General features: G+C 42.7%; 1 protein-coding gene across 1 annotated transcript in view; it reads right to left on the reverse strand.

Moving 5' to 3' along the window:
• The window catches only part of Ash1l (ASH1 like histone lysine methyltransferase), a 143,390-nt gene that overhangs the window by 21,215 nt on the left and 102,437 nt on the right, over nucleotides 1-19,738 (reverse strand). The window contains exons 13-16 of the mRNA XM_075978509.1: nucleotides 15,457-15,565; nucleotides 14,532-14,696; nucleotides 14,265-14,359; nucleotides 6,896-7,050 (exon numbers count right to left, since the gene is read on the reverse strand). Of these exons, the coding sequence (XP_075834624.1) occupies nucleotides 6,896-7,050; nucleotides 14,265-14,359; nucleotides 14,532-14,696; nucleotides 15,457-15,565 (524 nt within the window). The remainder of the gene's footprint in view (nucleotides 1-6,895; nucleotides 7,051-14,264; nucleotides 14,360-14,531; nucleotides 14,697-15,456; nucleotides 15,566-19,738) is intronic.

Here is a 19,738-nt window from a genome sequence, read left to right on the forward strand (position 1 = left end):
CAACCTTCTCTAACTCCAGTGTCCTGGTATGTCATGTCTTCCTCTAGACTTACACACTTAATATACAAAAGTCTTTAGATAAACGTGTGAGTGAGCCGAGTCTAAGCTGCAGGAAGTACTCTTTCTATTTCCAGCTCACGTCCTCTCTTGCAGTGCTGCTAAAAACAGCCTTGCCAAAGTCAATGTGAGGAGGAGGATGGCAAACTGGAGTGCATGCACGTGTGTGTGTGTGTGTGTGCACGCAAACGCGTGTGTGAATTTAGCAACAGGCAGTGTGCCTGGCACTACATTGCTCTGGTTGGGTCATATACATCAGGCTGGCCTTAAATACGCAGTTCCTCTGCTTCTGCATCCTAAATACTGGGATTATAGAATGTCATCACACCTGGCTCAAATAATTTTTGTTGTTGTTGTTGGTTTTTTTGAGACAGGGTTTCTCTGTAGCTTTGCAGCCTGTCCTGGAACTCACCATGTAGACCAGGCTGACCCCCTAGTGCTGGGATTAAAGGCATAGGTCACCACCGCCTGGCTTGTTTTCTTATTTTCATGTATTTAGGATGGAAGGAGGCAATCATAGGGAAGTGGTTAGCAATTTGGGACTCCTTTTTGTTTAGGCACACACTTTTCTTTTAACAAGTGGCAGCATTAGACACTGATCACACTCACACACCCCTCTCTGATAATTCACCAGGTAACTTGTAAGATAGGACCCTTTGGTAGTTTAAAATGAAAATGGCCCCCAAAGGGAGTGGCACTATTAATCCACACACCTATGAACATCTGATTTTTGACAAAGAAGCAAAAAATATAAAATGGAAAAAAAAGCATATTTAACAAAGGGTGCTGGCATTAACTGGATATCAACATGTAGAAGAATGAAAATAGACCCATATCTATCACCATGCACAGAACTCAAGTCCAAGTGGATCAAAGACCTCAACCTAAAGTCAACCACACTGAACCTCACAGACGAGAAAGTGGGAAATATACTTGAACGTATTGGCACAGGAGACCAATTCCTAAATATAACCCCAGTAGCACAGACACTGAGAGAAACATTCAATAAATGGGACCTCCTGAAACTGAGAAGCTTCTGTAAAGCAAAAGACATGGTCAACAATACAAAACGGTAGCCTACAGAATGGAAAAAGATCTTCACCGACCCCACTTTGGACAGAGGGCTAATCTCCAAAATATACAAAAAACTCAAGAAACTGGTCATTAAAAGAATAAATAGTCCAATAAAAAAATGGAGTACAGACCTAAACAGAGAACTCTCAACAGAGGAATCTAAAATGACTAAAAGACACTTAAGGAAATATTCAACATCTTTAGCCATCAGAGAAATGCAAATGGCCAAGATCAAAAACACTGATGAGCCAGGCGATGGTGGCACAGGCCTTTAATCCCAGCACTCGGGAGGCAGAGGCAGGTGGATTTCTGTGAGTTCGAGACCAGCCTGGTCTACAGAGCTAGTTCCAGGACAGGCTCCAAAGCCACAGAGAAACCCTGTCTCGAAAAACAAACAAACAAACAAAAAAACAAAAACACTGATGACAACTTATGCTGGAGAGGTTGTGGGGAAAAGGGAACACTTCTGCATTGCTGGTGGGAGTGTAAGCTGATACAACCCCTTTGGATGTCAGTGTGGCGATTTCTCAAAAAATTAGGAAACAACCTTCCTCAAGACCCAGCAATAGCACTTTTGGGTATATATCCAAAGGATGCTCAATCATACCACAAGGACATGTGCTCAACTATGTTCATAGCAGCATTGTTTGTCATGGCCAGAACCTGGAAACAACCTAAATGCCCCTCGACTGAAGAATGGATAAGGAAAATGTGGTACATTTACACACTAAAGAACTACACAGCAAAAAATAATGACATCTTGAAATTTGCAGGCAAACGAATGGATCAAGAAAACATATTGAGTGAGGTAATCCAGACTCAGAAAGACAAATATAATATGTACTCACTCATAAGTGGCTTTTAGACATAATGCAAAGAAAACCAGCCTACGATTCACAATCCAAGAGAACCTAGACAACAAAGACAACACTAAGAGAGACATACATGGATCTAATGTATATGAGAAGTAGAAAAAGACAAGATCTCTGGAGTAAATTGGGAACATGGAGTTCATGGAAGAGGGATGAAGGGGAGGGGCAAGGAAGGGAGAGGAAAGCCGGGTGGGAGGTGGTGGCCGCGCACACCTTTAATCCCAGCACAGGGGAGGCAGAGGCAGGAGGATCTCTATGAATTCGAGGTCAGCCTGGTCTATAAAAGCTAGTTCTAGGACAAGCTCCAAAGTTACAGAGAAACCTTGCCTCAAAAAAAAAAAAAAAAAAGGAAAATAGCCCCCAAAGGGAATATAGCCTTTTTGCTCAGGATACCACCCAGTGAGTCAGCTGACTTCTTGTAGCCTGTAAAATGTGGAATTCAGCTAATTCCTCCAGCATCACATCTACCTGCTTGTCACCATGTTCCCTAAAAATCATTTCAGGGACAATGGACGGAACCTCTGAAAATGTAAGCCAGCACCTCAATTCAATGTTTCTGTTTATAGGTGTTGTCATGGTGTCTCTTCAAAGCAATAAAAACCCAAACTGTGACAAATTCCTTCCTGTATGGAACTGCATAGACACCTTACTTTGAACAATGGAGTAAGTTTTCCCTTTCCTTATAAAAACAAAAAACAACAACAAAAAAAACCCCTTAAATTTAGTAGGGTGGTGGCGCACGCCTTTATTCCCAGCACTCAGAAGACAGAAGCAGGTGCATCTCTGTGAGTTTAAGGCCAGCCTGGTCTACAGAGCTAGTTTCAGGACAGCCAAGTCTGCACAAAGAAACCTTGTCTTGAAAAACTCAAACCAAACCAAACAAACAAAGCATCAAACTTAAGAGTTTTTTCAACTATACTCCACTTATGAAGTAAACTGGTTTTGAATGCGTGCAAAGTAAGACAAAATGTACACTTAGAGTGAACTGTGAGGGAAGGGTCCCTATTCACCATGCTAGGCCTATACACAATTGGATGTACACAGGATTAGAAATGAGATTCATAAAAATGAGTATAATAGAAAAATGATTATATAATTTGTTCTGTTAGTTACAATAGAAAATGTTTTCATAGTACAAGCGTAATAACCAAACTCCTGAGACTCCTGACCCCCGAAAGGAGGCCCACAGTCAAGCACTTTCCCTTGTGCCCTGAGGTTGCTCCTGACAGGAATCCAACCTGTCTTATGACCAGCTTTCAAAAACGTTACTCTGAGCCGGGCGGTGGTGGCTCACGCCTTTAATCCTAGCACTTGGGAGGCAGAGGCAGGTGGATCTCTGTGAGTTCGAGACCAGCCTGGTCTACAAGAGCTAGTTCCAGGACAGGCTCCAAAGCCACAGGGAAACCCTGTCTCGAAAAACCAAAAAAAAAAAAAAAAAAAAAAAAAAAAACCCTAAAAACGTTACTCTGCTACTTTTCAAAATCCAAGTGAGTCTTTATTTTAATTCCTTGAGTAAAAAGCCAAGAATCTGGCAACACCCAGCCCAGATCTGGGTCATTGTTACCAGTCCAGGGATAGACGTGTCTAATCAGTACAATGGCTATAAGATTTGAACTGTTTGGCTTGTAACTTCAAAGAGATTCTAATACCAAATTGCTGAAAGGATTTGAAAATCTGAAAAAAACTCATTTTTATCTGGGCTGGTGAGATTGCTAAGTGGGAGGAGAAGTTTGATGAAAAGTCTAATGCCCTGAGTTTGAGCCCCAGGACTTCCACAAGGTGTCTTCTCCTCCACATTCATGCCTGCCACTCTTTCTAAGACAAAGAAAACTGACCAAAAGTCATAATCCCAGTACTATGAAGACACAGAAAGGAGGAATGGGTATTCAAGGTCATTCTCAGGTATATAGCAAGTTCAAAGCTAGTGTGAGCTACACAGACTCTGTCTCCTAAGTGCAAAACAAGAAACAAAAACTCTTTAAAGAAGTTATTTAATTAATTAATTAATTTGAAACAAGGCCACTGTGTCCCAGGCCGGCTTCAAACTGGATGATCTGCCTGCCTCACTCTCAGTGCTGATTATATGATGTGGGAGACTTTTGTGTTGATTTCATTGGTTAAATAAAGAAACTGCCTTGGCCCTTTAACAGGACAGAAAATTAGGTAGGCAGAGTAAACAGAACAGAAGGCTGGGAGAAAGAAAGCCGAATCAAGAGTCGCCATGATTCTCCCACTCCAGACAGATGCAGGTTAAGATCTTTCCTGGTAAGCCAGCTAGTGGTGCTACACAGAATATTAAAAATGGGTTAGATCAATACGTAAGAGCTAGCCAATAAGGGGCTGGAACTAATGGGCCAGGCAGTGTTTAAAAGAATACAGTTTCCGTGTAATTATTTCAGGTAAAGCTAGCCGGGTGGCAGGAAGCAGCCCACCGCTCATATCACAACAATTATAGGTATTCATTAAGTCACAGGCCTGGCTCTTTCTTTTGAGACAGTGTAATGACTCATGCAGCTAGCTCAGGCGGGCCTGCAATGGTGATTTCAAATACTTGATTCTTTTGCCTCTACCTCACAAATGATGGGGCTACAGGTAGTGCCACCATGTCTGCGCCTCCCCCCCCCCACTTAATAGTTAGTTACTTACCTTTGTGAATGTGCGTATGTCCCAGAACACTTGCGAAAACAAGAGGACAGTTTTCAGAAGTCTCTTCTCTCCTTCTACTATATGGGTCCCAGGGAAACTCAGGTTGTTGGGTCTGGTAGCAGGAGTCTTATCTGCTGAACCATTTTGCTGGTTCTGAATATGATCTTTTTAATATTTTCCTTCCTACCTTTCAATAAGACAGGCTCTTGTTTGGCTGGGTGGTGGCAGTGCATGCCTTTAATCCCAGCACTCAGGAGGTAGAGCCAGGTGGATCTCTATGAGTTTGAGGCCAGTCTGGTCTACAAGAGCTAGTTCCAGGACAGGCTCCAAAGCTTCAGAGAAACCCTGTCCAGAAAAAGTGAAAAAAAAAAAAAAGACAGGCTCTGGTGTAGCCACTATATGGCTTGTGGCTGGCCTTGAACCCCGGATCTTCATGCTTTCACATCCCAAGAGCTGGTATTAAAGGCATGCACAACCACATCCTACACTAGACATTTCATGGGTCAGGTGTTGTGGTGAGATTTTAATCCTAGCACTTGGAAGGCAGAAGCATGTTGTGGGACAAGCATGTCTTGTACCTTGTAAAGATTTGTTACTTGTATTGGTTTAATAAAATGCTGATTGGCCAATAGCCAATCAGGAAGTAGAGACACGGCCACCAGAATAGGAGAATTCTGGAAGAGGAAAGGCTCATTCATCAGTCATCACTCAGACTCACTCAGACACAGAGGAAGCAAGATAAGAATGCTTCAGTGATAAAAGGTACCAAGCCACGTGGCTGACACAGACAAGAATTATGGGTTAATGTAGGATGTAAGAGTTAAATAATAAGAAGCCTGAGCTAATATAAACCAACCAGTTAGCCGGGCAGTGGTGGCGCATGCCTTTAATCCCAGCACTCGGGAGGCAGAAGCAGGCGGATCTCTGTGAGTTGGAGGCCAGCCTGGTCTACAAGAGCTAGTTCCAGGACAGGCTCCAAAGCTACAGAGAAACCCTGTCTCTAAAAATCAGAAAAAAAAACCAAACAACCAGTTTATAATTAATGTAGACCTCTGTGTGTTTCTTTGGGACTGAACAGCTTTGGGACTGGGTGAGACAGAAACTTCTGTCAACATAAGCAGGTGGATCTCTGTCATAAGTCAGAGCAAGCCTGTTCTACAAAGTGAGTCCTAGGATAGCCAGAGATACACAGTGAGGCAAAGTGTCAAAATAAAACTAAAGAAACAAAACAAAAGGATGCACAGACAAGGCTGCATCTCATCTGTTCTGGACTGGATACTAGCTCAAATAATGAGGGTATTTCTAACATTCACTCAAAAAGACTGGAAAAAGGAAACCAGATGCTTTGGATGTATAGTTCTTATGTAAATATGTGAGCAAAGTCCTTGAATTTATGGTTATGATTTTTTTCTCTCCATAATGCATTTGCCATCACTGTGTAAAGTAACTGAGACAGGGGAAGGTGAAGGTGCCTGGCCCATGCAAGCCTGGTGATCTGACTTCAATCTCTGGAAGCCATGTAAATTTAGAAAGAGAAAACTAATTCCATGAAATAGCACTCTAGTCTTCACGTATGTGTTGAGGCACACATGACCCAACCCTTACATCATTTATATACACATACCCTTCAATAAAAAAAAAACCTGGGCAATTTACCCACTCCAAATAGATACAATAAGGTAGTCTTGGCTGGCCTGGAACACAGTATTTTGATTAGGCTGGTCTCAAACTCCTTGCTTCTGTTGTTAGAGTGCCAGGATTATAGGTGTATACCACCATACCCAGCTCTAAAATTTTTTTTTTATTTAACATGTATTTTGCCTGTATTCATATATACCCTGTGCATGAAGTGTCCATGGAGACTAGAGGAAGGCACTGGATCTCCTAGAACTGGAGTTACATAGTGGCAGTGTGCCACTATGGTTCCTAGAGTGCTAGGAAGTAAACCTGGGTTCTCTGGAAAGTCAGCCAGTGCTCCCAAAAGATGAGTCATCTCTTCAATCCTGATTTTTTAAAAGTAATTAAAATGATCATTTTTGAATAATTTTATAGAATTAAGAATAAGTCTTCCAAGAAAGATGGTGGTGGCACAAGAATTTTACCAGCACTTGGGAGGCAGAGGCAGGTAATCTCTGTAAGTTTGAAGTCAGCTTGGCTACTGAGAGTTCCAGAACAGCCAGGGCTACACAGAGAGATCCTGCCTCAAAAAACAAAATAACAAAAGAATAAGTCTTCCTATGCCTTACCAGACTTAATATTCCCGTCATCTCTGCAGATGCCATTCCAACGGGTGTACAATGATGTTGAGTGGATGTCACGGTTGTGCTTTACTTCTTCCTGTTTCTGATGAATCTTTTCCCAGTTTCGGACCAAGAACACATGATGCTTTAATATAAAGTTTCTGCAAGAAAAGAGAGGGGTGTTCCTTAATAATCCAGTAGGACTTTATTACATGCTCACTCTCCACTGCTGCTAAGTGAGCAGAACAGTGACGAGACAGGGTCCTTGCTGTCAAGAACTAGTTCTGTAGACCAGGCTGGCCTCGAACTCCTAAGACCTGGGATTAAAGGTGTGCGCTATCACCGCCTGGCTGAGTTTGGAGCTTTTAATAAAGACAATTACAGAATTTGACGCTGGCAATTCACACTGGTTATCTGAGCACTTAGGGGACTCAGACTTGAAAGCCTACTTGGGTGCTAGAGAGATGGCTTAGAGGTTAAGAGCACTAGCTATTTTTTTTTTTTTTTTTTGGTTTTTCGAGACAGGGTTTCTCTGTGGCTTTGGAGCCTGTCCTGGAACTAGCTCTTGTAGACCAGGCTGGTCTTGAACTCACAGAGATCCGCCAGCCTCTGCCTCCCGAGTGCTGGTATTAAAGGCGTGCGCCACCACCGCCCGGCAGCACTAGCTATTCTTACAGAGGTCATGAGTTCAATTGCCAGCAACCACATGGTACCTCCCAGGTACCTATAATGAGATCTGGTGCCCTCTTCTGGCATACAGGCATGCAGAACATATGTACTATTTATACATAATAAATAAATAAATCTTAAAAGAAAAAAAAAGAAAGCCTACTTGGGAAAGACAGTGTGACTTGCAAAACAACTAAATACCATTGCCCTATATTATCTTCAAACATTTGGTAAGAAAATAAATAAATGAGAAAGCAGAGGTTTTTGGAATGTTGTATAAATCTTGTTTTATTTATGGTCCTGAATTCACTATTATAGTCTAGGCTGAACTCAAATCGTGTAACCTTCTAGTTTCAGACTTCCAACTCCTAAGAATACAGAAGTATACCAGAACATCCAGCTATTTATACAAACTGGGTGGTTCTGTTTATTTATTCAAGTAAGGCACGGTGGCGCACTCCTTTATCCTAACACTGGGGCGGTAGAGGCAGGCTGATCTCTGTGAGTTAGAGGCCAGCCTGGGCTACAGAGTGATGTCAAGAACAGAGAGGGCTGTTATACAGAGAAACCCTGTCTTGAAAACTAAACCAAACCAAACTAAACAAACAAATTCATTTATTCACAAATTTATTTTGAGATAGTCTCACTGTAGCTCTGGCTGATCTGAAACTCTCTATGTAGACCAGGCTGGTCTGAAACTCACAGATTTTGTCTGCCTCTGCCTCCCAAGTGTGAATTAAAGACGTGCACCACCATACCCAGCCTATTTATTTTTATTTTATTTGTTTGAATGTTTTGTCTTCATGTACATGTGTGTAACATGCATATGCAGTGCTCATAGAGATTAAGAGAGGGCACACGCACACGCATGCATGAACATATATATGCAGTGCTCACAGAGACAGAAGAGAGGGCACCTGAACTTTCAGAACTAAGATTATAGGTAGTTGTCAGCTGTTGGATTGGTGATAGAAACCAAATCCTGAACCTAAGTAAAAAAAAAAAATGCTCTTAACCACTAGCCACAGCTCTAGCTCTTCAATATATTTATTGTGAGTGTGAGTGTGTGTGTGTGTGTGTGTGTGTGTGTGTGTGTATGCACGTATGATATGCATATAGGCAGTGCGAGGGCCACAGTGACTACTTGGAGGTCACAGAACATCTTGTGAAGTCAGTTCTCTCCTTCCACTTTTATTCTTCTTCTTTTTTTTTCTTTTTATCTTTTTTTGGTTTTTCGAGACAGGGTTTCTCTGTGGCTTTGGAGCCTATCCTGGAACTAGCTCTGTAGACTCACAGAGATCCGCCTGCCTCTGCCTCCCAAGTGCTGGGATTAAAGGCGTGCGCCACCATCGCCCGGCGACCTTCCACTTTTTTTTTTTAAATATTTATTTATTTATTTATTATGTATACAATATTCTGTCTGTGTGTATGTCTACAGACCAGAGGAGGGCACCAGACCTCATTCCAGATGGTTGTGAGCCACCATGTGGTTGCCGAGAATTGAACTCAGGACCTTTGGAAGAGCAGGCAATGCTCTTAACCACTGAGCCATCTCTCCAGCCCCGACCTTCCACTTTTATAAGGATTCTGGGGAATATAACTTAAATCACGAGGCAAGTGCATTTCCCTCCCTCCCTCCCTCCCTCCCTCCCTCTTTTCTTCCTTCCTTCCTTCCTTCCTTCCTTCCTTCCTTCCTTCCTTCCTTCCTTCCTTTCTTTCTTTCTTTCGGTTTCTCAAGACAGGGTTTCTCTGTGGCTTTGGAGCCTGTCCTGGAACTAGTTCTTGTAGACCAGGCTGGTCTCGAACCCACAGAGATCTGCCTGCCTCTGCCTCCCGAGTGCTGGGATTAAAGGCATGCGCCACCACCACCCAGCTGTTTTTTGTTTTGTTTTTTTTCCTCCTGAGCCATTTCAACAGCCCTGACTGTTATGATCTGTTGGCCTGGTATGTCACCTGGGTACCCTGTCCCTTTAAGAGACAAGCCCACCCACTCCCAACTTCCCTTCTGCAGAGGCAAGCAGGCCTCCTCCAGCCTGAGCTCTCTCCCCTGAAGAGGTAACTTCTGCTATCTCTCTCCCTCTCTCTTCTTCCCCCTTCCCTTGTCCCTCCATAACCCACTGAATAAACCCTATACCTAAACTCTGTCTCTCACCCACTGCAGTTTCCCTGAGACCTCTGGTCACTGCCACCCCTTGTGCTACATCTGCCCATCGTGAGACCAGTCCCCCACCACTGTTATCTTTGAAAAAGAATAACACTGACTTTGAACATTTTTGTTTTGTTTTTTAGACAGGGTCGTTCTGCCTAACAGTTCTGGCTGTCCTGGAACTTGCTTTGTAGAACACTCTCACCTCAAACTCATAAAAAATCTGCCTGCCATTGCTTGACTGACTTTGAAATTTTTTTTCTGATAAATAGCTAATTCCTAAAATATTTTCTTCTTTTTCTATTCTGTACATTGTGAACATGTGTCTCTGCTAAGGCACTTTCTGATTGGTTTAATAAAGAGCTCAGCCGAGCGGTGGTGGTGGTGCACGACTTTAATCCCAGCACTGGGAGGCAGAGCAGGCGGATCTCAGGCCAGCCTGGTCTACAAGAGCTGGTTCCAGGACAGGCTCCAAAGCCACACAGAGAAACCTTGTCTCAAAAAACAAACACAAAAAGTATTCAAACCCATTGAGCCATCTAGCCATCTGACTAACTTCTTTCTTTTCTTTTGATAGGGATAGTTCTTATCAGAATAAGCAAGGGTTCTTAATTGCTGAGCCACCTCTTCTAGCCTGAAACTTAGTTTTCTTTCTTTCTTTTTGGAGACAAGGTCTTTATATGTAGTTCACTTCCAGAGTGCTGGCATTAAAGGTTTGTAGCCAAGCCTGCATCAAGCCTAACTTTTATTTATTTTTAAATTTTTATTTATCTGTGTGTGTTTTATGTGACATGTATGAGCAGGAAACTTGAGGCCCTGGTTTAAAACATCAAAATGATACAGACATACAAATCAATGTTTTTTCTCTATGTGTACTGCGGATCAAATTATGTAACTTCTACATGTTAGCAGTGTATTGACTTATGACCACTTATATTATCATTTATTTATTTATTTGTGTGTTTATTTCCAGGTTCTATATCTTTTTTTATATTTATTTATTATGTGTACAGTGTTCTGCCTGCATGTATGCCTGCAGGCCAGAAGGCAGAAAAAGGTCTTATTATAAAGGTTGTGAGTCATCTTGTAGTTGATGGAAAATAAACTCAGGACCTCTGGAAGAACAGTCAGAGCTCTTAACCTCTGAGTCATCTCTCCAGCCCTATTTCTAGATTCTCATTATGTGACTTTGACTGGCTTATAGAGGGGGTTGGTCTAAAACTTGCAGAGATTCATCTGGTTCTGCCTCCAACTTTAATGCCTTAGTGCTGGCATTAAAGGCATGCACTACCATGCATGACTAGTTCCTACATTCTTTTTTTTTTTAATTTTTATGTGTATGGCTGTTTTGCCTGTATGCATGTTTGTGCTCCACATATATGCTCTGAGCCTGTGAAGGGCAGAAGAGGTCATTATTTCCCTCGGAACAGGAATTACAAATAGTTGTGAGCCACCATATGGGCATTAGGAACTGAACCGGGGTCCTCTGGAAGAGCAGTAAGTGCTCTTAACCACTGAGCTGTATCTCTAGTCCCTTATATTCTTTTTTGAGACAGGATGAGGTGGTCTGAAAGAATATGGCCCCTAAAGGGAGCAGCACTATTAGGAGGTGTGGTTTTGTTATAGTAGGTGTGGTCTTGTTGGAGGAGGAGTGTCATTGAGAGAGAGGGCCTTGAGAAGTCTCCCATGCTCAAGTTACTCCCAGGACACAGACCATTTTCTGCTGCTTCCAAGATCATTCAGCTGCTCCTCCAGCACCCTGTCTGCCTGCATAGCGCCATGTCCCACCACTATAATGAACGGAACCTCTGAAACTGTAAGTCGACATCTCAATTAAAGGTTTTCCTTTATGGGGGCTGGAGAGATGGCTCAACGGTTAAGGGCATTGACTGTTCTTCCAGAGGACCTGAGATCAATTCCCAGCAACCACATGGCTCACAACCATCTGTAATGAGACCTGGCGCCCTCTGGCCTGCAGGCAAACATGGAAGCAGACTTTCTATACATAATAAATAAATAAATAAAATCTTTTAAAAAAAAAAAAGGTTTTCCATTATATGAGTTAACATGCCATGTTGTCTCTTGACAGCAACGGAACGGAAGCACTGTCACCATGATAAAGCACCAGGACCAGAAACAACCTGGGGAGAAAGGGCTTATTGGGCTACAGGTTACAGTTCGTCATCAGAGGGAGCCATGGAGGACTGCTGCCCACCGGCTTGCTTCCCATGGCTCACTCCCTCACTCCTGCTTTTTTATAGGAAACAGGATCCAGGTGTATGCCACTGCCCCAAGCAAGTGCTTTCCTTTGTAAAAGTTACTGTGACTGGGCGGTGGTCACACGCCTTTAATCCCAGCACTCGGGAGGCAGAGGTGAGTTCTCTGTGAGTTCGAGGTCAGCCTGGTCTACAAGAGCTAGTTCTGGAACAGGCTCCAAAGCTACAGAAAACCCTGTCTCGAAAAAACAAAACAAGGCAAAAAAGGAACCCTGTGTAGGCAGCACTCTAGGCCAGTGGTTCTCAACCTTCCTAATGCTTTAACCCTTTAATATAAGCCGGGCGGTGGTGGCACACGCCTTTAATACCAGCACTCGGGAGGCAGAGGCAGGTGGATCTCTGTGAGTTCGAGACCAGCCTGGTCTACAAGAGCTAGTTCCAGGACAGGCTCCAAAACCAGAGAAACCCTGTCTCGAAAAACCAAAAAAAAAAAAAAAAAAAAAAAAAAAACCAAAAAAACCTTTAATACAGTTCCTAATGGTTGTTGTGACCCCAACCATAAAATTATTTCATTGCTATTTCATAACTGTAATTTTACTACGGTTATGAATTATAGTGTAATACCTGTTTTCCAATGGTTACTGTGGTTATGGTGTTTCTTCATAGCAATAAAAACTCTAACCAAGACACAGGGTTTCTCTGAGTAGCCCTGGCTGTCCTTGAATGTGCTCTGTAGACCAGACTGGCCACAAACTAGAGCTCTGCCTGTTTAAGACTCCTGAGTGCTGGGACTTTTAGTCTGCACCTTTAGGCTGCACCACCACCACCACCACCTGTGCTCCCTACATTAATTTCTTTTTTTTTTTTTTGGTTTTTTGAGACAGGGTTTCTCCTACATTAATTTCTTTTCTTTTCTTTCTTTCTTTATTCTTTTGGTTTTTTGAGACAAGGTTTCACTGTGGCTATGGAGCCTGTTCTGGAACTAGCTCTTGTAGACCAGGCTGGCCTCGAACTCCCAAAGATCCGCCTGCCTCTGCCTCCTGAGTGCTGGGAATAAAGGTGTGCATTAATTTTCTTTTTAAAGATATATTATGTGTAGTGTTCTGCCTGCATGTATACCTCCACTGCAGGCCAGAAGAGGGCACCAGACCTCAATACAGATGGCTGTGAGCCACCATGTGGTTGCTGGGAGTTGAACTCAAGTCCTCTGGAAGAGCATCTAGTGCTCTTAACCTTTGGGCCATCTCTCCAGTCCATAATTCCTATTTATTTATTTAGTATACAATATTCTGTCTGTGTGTATGCCTGCAGGCCAGAAAAGGGCACCAGACCCCATTACAGATGGTTGTGAGTCACCATGTGGTTGCTGGGAATTGATCTCAGGTCCTCTGGAAGAGCAGGCAATGCTCTTAACCTCTGAGCCATCTCTCCAGCCCCCCAGCCCATAATTCTTAAAGGATGGTATTATATAGTAGTTGGTCTAACAACTATAGCAATAATTATGCAGTGATAAATATGGTATGAGATGTTTATAATACCTGTAGAATAAAATGAAAATATCTTTGAATGTTGGTAACAAAGTCATGGATATTGCTAATTTTTTTTTTGAGTCAGGATCTCATGTAGCCCAGATTGGCCCTGATCCCAATATAGCCAACGATGGCCTTGAACTCCTACTTTCCTGTCTCCATCACTGCAGGTATTGTACCACCATGCTCCGCTTAAATTTCTGTTTAAATTATACACAGCTGGGTATGGTTTCTATGTGTTCCTTATTTTTTCATTGAGCTATATACAAGTATGATTTTTAAACATATACCTACCTTTAATCTCAGCACTTGGTGGCAGAGGCAGGTGGATCTCTGAGTTTGAGGAAAGCCTGGTCTATAGAGGGAATTTTAGGTCAATCTTAGCTACACAGTGAGATCCTGTATAAAAACGAAAACAAAAGCACACACACCTTTCCTATAGTTGAATTAAGATCTCACGTAGAGGGCTGGAGAGATGGCTCAGTGGTTAAAGAGCACTGGTTGCTCTTCCAGAGGTTCTGAGTTCAATTCCCAGCACTCACATGGTGGCTCACAACCATCTGTAATGAGATCTGGCACCCTCTTCTGGCGTGCGGGCATACATGGAGGCAGAATGTTGTATACATAATAAATAAATCAAAAAAAGTCATTGATTTAAAAAACAACAACAACAACAAAAAGATCTCATGTAGAAAACAAACCAAATTCATGAAGTTCAGCATATTTTAAGTTGACAAGCAAGTCACATAAAACTTTTTCCAACACATATAACTTTTTAAAGTCGTTTAAAAATAACTCAATATTAAAAACCATACCTCTCTCTATTGGACATGGGCTTCATCTGTAATTGCGGAGTCAATCTTGTTGGGGTACTGATGTTTTCACTGGGCTCTTCAGAGGGATGGCCTCTCTAAAAGTCATGTGGGTGACAGCACAATGAGAAAAAAAACAATAAATCAGATCTCCCCTCTGAAACTGTAAAGCCAACGTTAAGACGCAACCCTGTGGTGAACCTTATTCTAGGAAGTGCCTGAAGGGGACTCAGAGCAGCGGTTAGGGAAACCCATGAGATCATGATTCACCCTTTTCTTCAGCTTGTGTTTAGACTTCCTCTTCTCTTTCAACCGTCCATACTTTTTATGTGTGCTCACAGGCTGGCTGCTTTTATGGCTAGTGAGTCCATTCACCCGCTGACTTTTGCCTCCGATGATTCCTCTACATTTCTCAAAACCACATTTACAAAGTTGCTGTAAGGAAAGAGAATATTTTTTAACCCTGTATATATCTTTTTTATAAGTTCACAGAGGGTGTGCCCTAAGGACTTGGATCCCTAAAGTTTTAAGCATGAATCAAGGACTTTAAATGCAAACATGCAAATAGTCAACTGAAATATATTCTGGTGGCCCATCCCTATAATCTTAGCATTTGGTAGATGGAGGTAGGAAGATCTGGAGTTTACTCTACAACACAGCATATCTGAGGGAAGCCTGACTCCAACAAACCAGAAGGAAGAAAGAGGAGAGGAGGAAAGGGAGGGAAGTGACTGATTAGAATCACTGAAGTAATGATGCACGATGCACGCCTATAATCTTGGCACTCTACGGGTAAATCACAACACCCAAGGCTACAAATTAAGTTTGGGGATCAGCCTGGGATACCTCAGACTGGTCACAAACCAATTAACCCACAGGCAAAAGCAAATATAAAACCTAAGAATACTGGCACATGCTATCACCCTACTTGGAAGGAAGAAGGACTGCTTCAGGTGCGAAATCAGTCTAGTCAACACAGCAAGTTGTAGTCTTGCCAGGGGCTATATATAGAAAGACCCTATCTCAAAAAAAAAGAAAAAATATTAAAAAAAAAAAGACATGAGTAAAGAAAAGAACAGCAGCAGAACACTGTGGTCTCTGGAGTTCTCAAACAGTGGGACCTACATCTTAAGAGTGAAGAACGGTCTTCTTCAACGTGACTCTCAATGGCTCCCTCTTGAATTCAAATTCCTACCTGTTTTTCAACATTGAAGGAATGGAAGTTGTAGTCATAGGTGAGCTCAGTCCCAGCCGGCACATCCTTAAGCGCATAGAGTCCAATACGGTACACTCCATTAACAGACCTAGAGAAAAGGACAAAATTCTAAGTTGGGACTTCTCATCACTTGTATGTGACCCAAGTACCCCACCACTGAACTACAGCCTTGTTCCTTTCCTTTTATGTCTTTTAGAGTCTTCTGCCATCATGCTTTTAACCCCAGCACTCAGGAGCAGAAGCAGGCAGATCTCTGTAAGCTCTAGCCCAACCTAGTCTACAGAGTGAGTTCTAGAATAGGCAGAGTGATGTGAGAAACCCCTACCTAGACCTCACACCCCGAAAAAAGAGAAGTATCACTGTGTAGTCCCAGCTGGCCTGGAACTCACTCTGTAGATCAGGCTGGCCTCAAACTCAAAGAGATCTGCCAGTCTCTACCTTAAGTGCCTAGATTAAAGATGAACAGCAACAAGTCTAGCTTATTACTATTATTATCATTATTATTTGGCATGGTCTCATGTAGGAGCTTATATTGACCTCAACCTCACTAGGTAGTCAAAGATAACCTTGAACTTTTGGTCCTCCTGTCTCCACCTCCTGGGAGCTAAGATTACAGACCCATGTTACCACATGGGATTTATGAGGTGCTGGTGATTGAACCTAGCCAGGCCTCTGTGCACGTTACACAATCAATCACTCAGCTGAGCTTTATCCCCAGCCCCTTGTTTATTTACACAGCCTCAAATTCCTGGTGATCTATCCTCTTGTTTCAACCTCCCCAGTGGTGGGATTACAAACGGTTTGGCCTTTGAGTGAGTATCTCTCTTCTCCCACATTCCTGCTGCCCCCAAAAGGCTATTTTTTGTAGCCCTAGTTTTTTTGAACTCTTCATGGAGACAAGACTGGCCTTACCTCACAAATAGTCTCCTGACTGCCTCTGAGTGCACCACGAACACTGAAGAGCTCAGCCCAGATAAGGACTACACAGTGAGACACCATCTCAATCAATCAAACAAAAACCTCAACCAAGCGCTGCCCCCAAGACCAAAGAGTGGTAGCACTTTTTTCTATTTCCATCTTTCTGTGGCAAAGTATGATGCTCAGGCGTATAAGGCCAGCCTTGGCTATAGAGAAAGTCTGAGGACAGTCTAGAACTTCCTCAACAAACAAACAAACAAATAATAAGAGAGAACTGCCTAGTACAGTTGAGGTTCTCGGTTCAATCCCTAGGAAATAAAACAAATCCACACTATACAAAACTGAAAGATATTAAAGCAAGCAAATCCTCCCCTGTGCCACAAATCTTGAGTACATACCTTCCTGAGTTCTTACTGATCTACGTACCTGTATATTCTCTCAGAAAGCGCCTAAGTCAGTACCTATGCCATAAAAGATCTGTATTTTTCTGATATTTACCACTATGTATTAGCTTTGTCTGTTTTGTATTTCAAATAAATGGAATCAGATAATATAATATCCTTATTTTATGTGTATGAATGTTGTACCTGTATGCCTGTGGAGGTCAGAGTAGATACTAGATGCCATGGAACTGGAGATACAGATACAGATGGTTGTGAGCCACCATGTGGTTGTTGGGAACTGAACCCAGGTCCTCTGAAAGAGGAACAAGTACTCTTAACTACTGTGCTAGCTCTCCAGTCCTTAAAAATTTTAAATTGATGTGTATGTGTGTGTCTCTGTGGGAGGGGTGTATGCCGTGTGTCTACGTAGAGGTACCGCAGAAGCCAGAACACTGCATAAGGTTCACAGGAGCTTGTGCCACAGCTAGTTCTAACCTGCATGGTTGCTAGAACTGAACTCCATTCCCTTCAATAGCAGCAAGGACTCCTAATGGCTGAGTCACCTCCTCAACCTTCTCCCCCCCTCCACCCCCCGCCCCTTTCTTCAAGACAGGTTCTCTTTGTGCATCCCTGGCTGTCCTGGAACTTGCTCTGTAGACTAGGCTGAATTCAAACTCAGAGTTCCATCTGCTTCTGCCTCCAAAGTGTTGTGATTAAAGGCGTGCACCATCACTACCAGGGCCCTTGCATTTTTGATTGTTTCAGATAGGACCTCACTGTGCAGCTATGGCTGGTCTTGAACCGAGATCTACCTGCCTCTGCCTGATTAAAAGTGCATATCACCAAGCCCAGCAATTTTTTTTTTTTAAGACAGGGTTTTTCTATGTAACAGCTCTGGTTATCCTGGAACTTGCTTTGTATACCAGGCTGGCCTTGAACTCAGAAATCAGCTTGCCTCTGTGGTGCAGAAATTGTGGAAATGGCCAACCAATGAGTGGCCCAGCCTGAGACCCATGCCACAAAAGTGAGCCCACATTGCCTGGAGTGCTAGAGACTTAGGATAGAAACAAACACAACTGGAGGAAAAAAGGTCAATGAAACGATGCCTAATGATATTCTACTATACTCATACATTGGTAACTATCCCAAATTGTCACCAGAAGAGCTTCATCCAGCAACTGATGCAGAGACCCACAGTCAAACATTAGGCCGAGAGGAATCCTACTGCACGAGCCAGAGGGGGAAAAGGACACCACAAGGAAACTCACAGAAGCAACTAATCTGGGCACACAGGAACTCAGAGTCTGAACCAACAACCAGAGAGCCTGAATGGGGCTGAGATAGCCCTCAGTATATATGTGACATTGTGTTTTATATATATAATTTTTTTTCATTTTACATACCAACCATGATTGAGTGTGCCCTCCCCTCCGCTGCTCGTTGCTTAGTCTTCTTGTGAGACTCCTACAGTGGGAGCAGGGGCTGTTTGGCTGGCTTTTGGGAACCTATTCCTTATACTGGGTTGCCTTGTCCAGCCTTGATACAAGGGAGGTGCTTATTCCTACTGTAATTTGATATGCCATGCTTTGTTGACACCCACGGGAGGCCTGCCACTTTCTGAACAGAAACAGGGGAGTGGATCGGGGGAGACAGAGGGGAGGTTTGTAGGGGGAGAAATGAGAGGTGAGGAGGGGAAATAGCAAAGGCAGCCAGGATATAAAATAAACAAACTTGAAAAAAAAAAGTGTGCCACCACTGCCAGACCCTGTACTTTTTGTTTCTTTGAGATGACGTCTCACTAATGTAACTAACACCCAGGCTGGCCTGCAATTTACTATCCTTCTGCCTTTACTTCCTAACTACTCAGATTAAAAATGTGCGCCGCCATCACACCTGCCTTTAAAATTTTTAACCGATCTTTCTGTGTGTGTGGCATGTAAATGTCATAAACTATACATGGAGGTCAGAGGACAACTTGTGGGAGTCAATTCTGTTTTGTCCTCCCACCCCACCCCACCATGTGGGTCTCCTGGACTGAACACCCTGGTCTTAGTATGTACACTTGTATACCCAGTCTTCCACTCAGTGTCACACTGAATTGCACACATCAGTCTGTACCTTTACACACTGGATAGTTTTCCACTCAAGTTAAAAAAAACCCACCATACTTTCTATACCTATTCTACTGCTATTGACAAACTGTAGTTAATAGTTACAATACAAATCTTTCAGGGCATGTGATGTTGCCTACCTGAACCTCAGCACCTTGGAGACTAAAGTAGAAGCATCTTGATTTTCAGGTTAGCCTAAGATACATAGTGAGACTCTTGCAAAAAGAAGAGAAAACACAACAGAGTTTTATGTGTATATTCTTTTACATGTCTTCCATCCCCCCTTTAATTTACTTTTTCATTAGTTTAAATTCACAAGGGGTATAAAACATCATGAATTCTGCATTCAATGGCCTCTGTGGGAAGGTTGCTTCAGAATTTGGCATATACTATATATGATTCCAGATTACCTTTTCCCAGATTCTTTTGTTTTTATTTGGTTAACAAAAAGGAGTCATTGTGAGTTTGAGGCTAGCCTGGTTCATAAGTTCCACAACTTCAGGGCTATGTCAAGAGACCTTGTCTCAATCAATCAATCAATCAATCAATCAATCAACCAACCAATCAATCAATCAATAAAGGCAGGCCCTCATTATGGCTCTGAGACATTGTTTATAGCCAGCAATAAATAAATAAATAAAGGAAGGCAGGCCCTCATTATGGCTCTGAGACAGTTCATAGCCAGCAATAAATAAATGAATGAATGAATGAATGAATGAATGAATGAAGGCAGGCTCTCATTATGGCTGAGACACTGTTCATAGCCAGCCTAGAAGTCCTGCTCTCAGCAGCCCCTACAGGTGTCAAGACTGATCAAAGAGCTATACATGCCTTGAACATACCTAATAA

Source organism: Microtus pennsylvanicus, chromosome 7 (genome assembly GCF_037038515.1).
Source record: "Microtus pennsylvanicus isolate mMicPen1 chromosome 7, mMicPen1.hap1, whole genome shotgun sequence".
Lineage (NCBI taxonomy): Eukaryota > Metazoa > Chordata > Mammalia > Rodentia > Cricetidae > Microtus > Microtus pennsylvanicus.